Source organism: Cyrtonyx montezumae, unplaced genomic scaffold (assembly GCF_038088225.1).
Source record: "Cyrtonyx montezumae isolate F1298 unplaced genomic scaffold, pur_monq_1.0 scaffold_0, whole genome shotgun sequence".
Lineage (NCBI taxonomy): Eukaryota > Metazoa > Chordata > Aves > Galliformes > Odontophoridae > Cyrtonyx > Cyrtonyx montezumae.
In genome coordinates this window covers 42,115,662-42,118,764 of record NW_027071824.1, presented here as the reverse complement: position 1 = coordinate 42,118,764, position 3,103 = coordinate 42,115,662, and the positions used below count along the sequence as shown (strand labels likewise).

The 3,103-nt window shown below is 39.3% G+C and overlaps 1 protein-coding gene across 1 annotated transcript; it reads right to left on the bottom strand.

Moving 5' to 3' along the window:
- Positions 1 to 421: 421 nt before the first annotated feature.
- LOC136048325 (trace amine-associated receptor 5-like) lies at positions 422 to 1,450 on the bottom strand. Its single transcript, XM_065735956.1, has one exon. The coding sequence runs from the start codon at positions 1,448 to 1,450 to the stop codon at positions 422 to 424; it is 1,029 nt and encodes a 342-aa protein (XP_065592028.1).
- Positions 1,451 to 3,103: the final 1,653 nt, after the last annotated feature.

Below are 3,103 nucleotides of genomic sequence, written 5' to 3'. Positions count from 1 at the left end.
TCTTTGCACTTAAAAATTGACATACATCTTTTGTAACAATCCTAAATCAATGCCACTTTGTTAAAAAAAAAAAAAAAAACACCTAAACAATAGTCTGTTAAAGAAGTATCTTCAGAAACAGGCAGCAATTATTTCAGTAACAGTATGGATGGGGTCCTATTTTGCAACTGACTACAGAAAAGTTTCAAACACTTGTCAGCATCACATAACAAACACAAGACTAACAAGGTGTGTGTGCTGGGATAAATGCTGTGAACAGTCATTCACAGAACAGCATATGTCTATTTAAACTTCAGATCTGCCCAGGTCAGATGTTTCAAGAAAATAAAATACTAGCTAACTGGATGATCAGTAATATTCATGAGAAAACCCACGATTTAGCCTAAAATATTTTCCACAGTGCATGAGAAGGCCCTGATCATTATTGGTACAAGTCTACTCTTGATGTCCTGGAACAAAAGATTCCCTGAGTTAAGACTAGTTTCACAGCTTTCCTGAACCAATGATAGGAAAATACATAGATCAAGGGATTGCAGGCAGAATTAAAGTAGGCAAACCAAATGAGGATGTCAAACAGAACAGGAGGAGTGATGAAATTCAGAAGGCTGTCTACTAAGGTGTCAATAGTAAAGGGCAGCCAGCACAGGAGATAGATTCCTACAGCTATCCCAAGAGTCTTTGCTGCTCTCCTTTCATTTCTGGATGCTCCTCTGTGCTGTTGAGCCCCAAAACTTTTATTCATGTTGTTTATCAATCTGGCTTGCTTGTTAGCAACAGTAAATATTTTTACATATAAAGTTATCATTATGAGGCAAGGGAAGAAGAATACTGGGAAATTCAGCCACCCCCAGAGTTTGTTGAACAGCAGCTGACAGCTACCAACACAGGGTACATCTTGCAAAAAATAGCCCAGCCCTTCTGCAATCTCTTTTGTGTACAGAAAGACAGAGGTGTAGACCATGGGGACTGCCCACCCCACCCCAATGCACATGCAGGCCACTCTTAGAGTGAATTTGGTGGGGTAGAGCAATGGGTCACAGATTGCACAGTGCCGATCTACAGAAATGAAACACAGGTGAAATATGGAAGTCAGGCAAAAGAGTGTGTCCAGAAAGGTGTGCAGTTTACAGAAGTCATCCCCAAAATACCAGCAACTCTCTACAGATCGGATAGTGCTGAAGGGCAGCACAGTCAATCCCAGGAGCATGTCAGCCAAGGCAAGGGAGAGGAGTAGAAAGTTGGTGGGAGTGTGGAGGGCTTGGAAATGGGAAACTACAATGACAACGAGCAGGTTCCCCAGCACCGTGATCAGCGTGCCTAATGCACAGGCCAGGTAAATGGCCAGCTGCACTTCAAAGGGATGCATGGTTCTGTGGCACGAGCCATTCACCTCATAGCACAAGGCGATGAGCGTCCCCTTCTCTGCATTATGGCCCTGGGCTGAGCCCATGGCAGGCCCTGTGCCCACTCAGGTTAGCAGCAAGCCTGGAAAAGGATTCAGCTTCCAGTGGAGCTGCCAAATGACTACCTGCAAAAAGGTGTTAAAGAGGAAGATTAGAAAGAGAGATGCCTTTTAAACAAATACTTTTATTAAAGCTATTGAACAGTTGGCATATTTCAAGTGAAAAAAAAAATGAGCCTATTTTATCATTTTTTTGTACCTCTTGAAGCTTCAGATCAGGGTGTTCAATTTCAGCTGCATCAATTTTCCTGCATTTTTTACTTTTTGTCATCCAATACAGTGAGTAATGCAGGGAATGTTGCAAATCCATGTAAGTAATAAACGAAGCAAAATTCTGCCTTAGAACTGCTGAGTAACAGGCATTGTGAGCCAAAGCTTACAGAATATTTTAAAGCTGACTCAAATATCATAGCACACTGATTTTTGTGAATTTCCCTGGAAAGTAAGTTCCAGTTTATTAGCAAAACTTTTTAGTAAGTAAAAACTGAGAAATGATTTTTTATAAAGCAATGTGTCACTGAAAAAGAGAAACCCGCACGGCACATTTCTCAGGCTATAGTTTCCTAGTTGTGGGCATATACATGGATATCTGCTGAGGTGATGGCAAATATTCAGCAAGGCAAACACAGAAATTGCTATATGCCCTGAAGATTGTCACAGTTTTATACTTGTGACATTGCTATTTAAGCTTTATGTTTAAGCCATTTAAATTTTACGTTGACCTGTACCAAATACATGTTAGTGGATTATAATGAGTTGTTCCAGTAGCATTTTACTAAATCAGATAAATGAATGGTATGGTTTTTAACAGCTACAGTTAAAAATATGACATTTTTCTGTATGTATTATTTTTTTCCTTAAAACGACTGCTGTAATAGCTGTATAATATCCTCACCTTTCCCATCCTTCCTAGCATCAACAAAGCTCTTAAATTGGCAATACTTACAGTGAAATAGCTATTTCCATGCTATGGGAGATGTACTGCAGAGTATTGAAATCCTTTTCCAAGTTCATCTATTGTTTGAGTGGAAAATGTGAGATCAATCAGCACCTTATATAATCCAGATGGAGGGAGTGTCCCTGCAGGTGGCTGATATACCTTGGGGGCATAGAGGGACTGCTGTGTATTCAGCAAAAATTGCCATTTTCTTAAAAGCAGTTCAAACACACAAATGCTTGGCTGTCGTTGAATCTTTGAAGATTTATCTCAAGGTTTGTATCTGAATTTTCTTGCTTAGAACGCTCCTGAAAGAAGATGTGGCTAATGCTAGCTCATCCTGGGGTGTCACTGACCCTCACCCCATGGAGACCTCCATGATCAGTGTAGCTGTTAAAAATCTCAGTGCAGTAAGGTATAAATTAGGCATAGTTCAATGAAGGACTGCATTTAGCCAGACATTTCAAAGAGATATGTTTCTCTTTTTCCTATTCCCATGTCTTAATAAATGAGCATTTATGTTAAGATTGTTAGAGGCTTTTGGATAGCTTTTAATACTAGCAGTAGCTTTTTAGTCCTCTGTGCTCTAGTATTCTTGTTAATTTTAATTCTTCCTGTATTTTATATGTAATAAAATACCATTCTCACTTAATCCCTTTGTCATTCAAATTCTAAGTGAATTTGAATCATGAACTTGTCAAAAT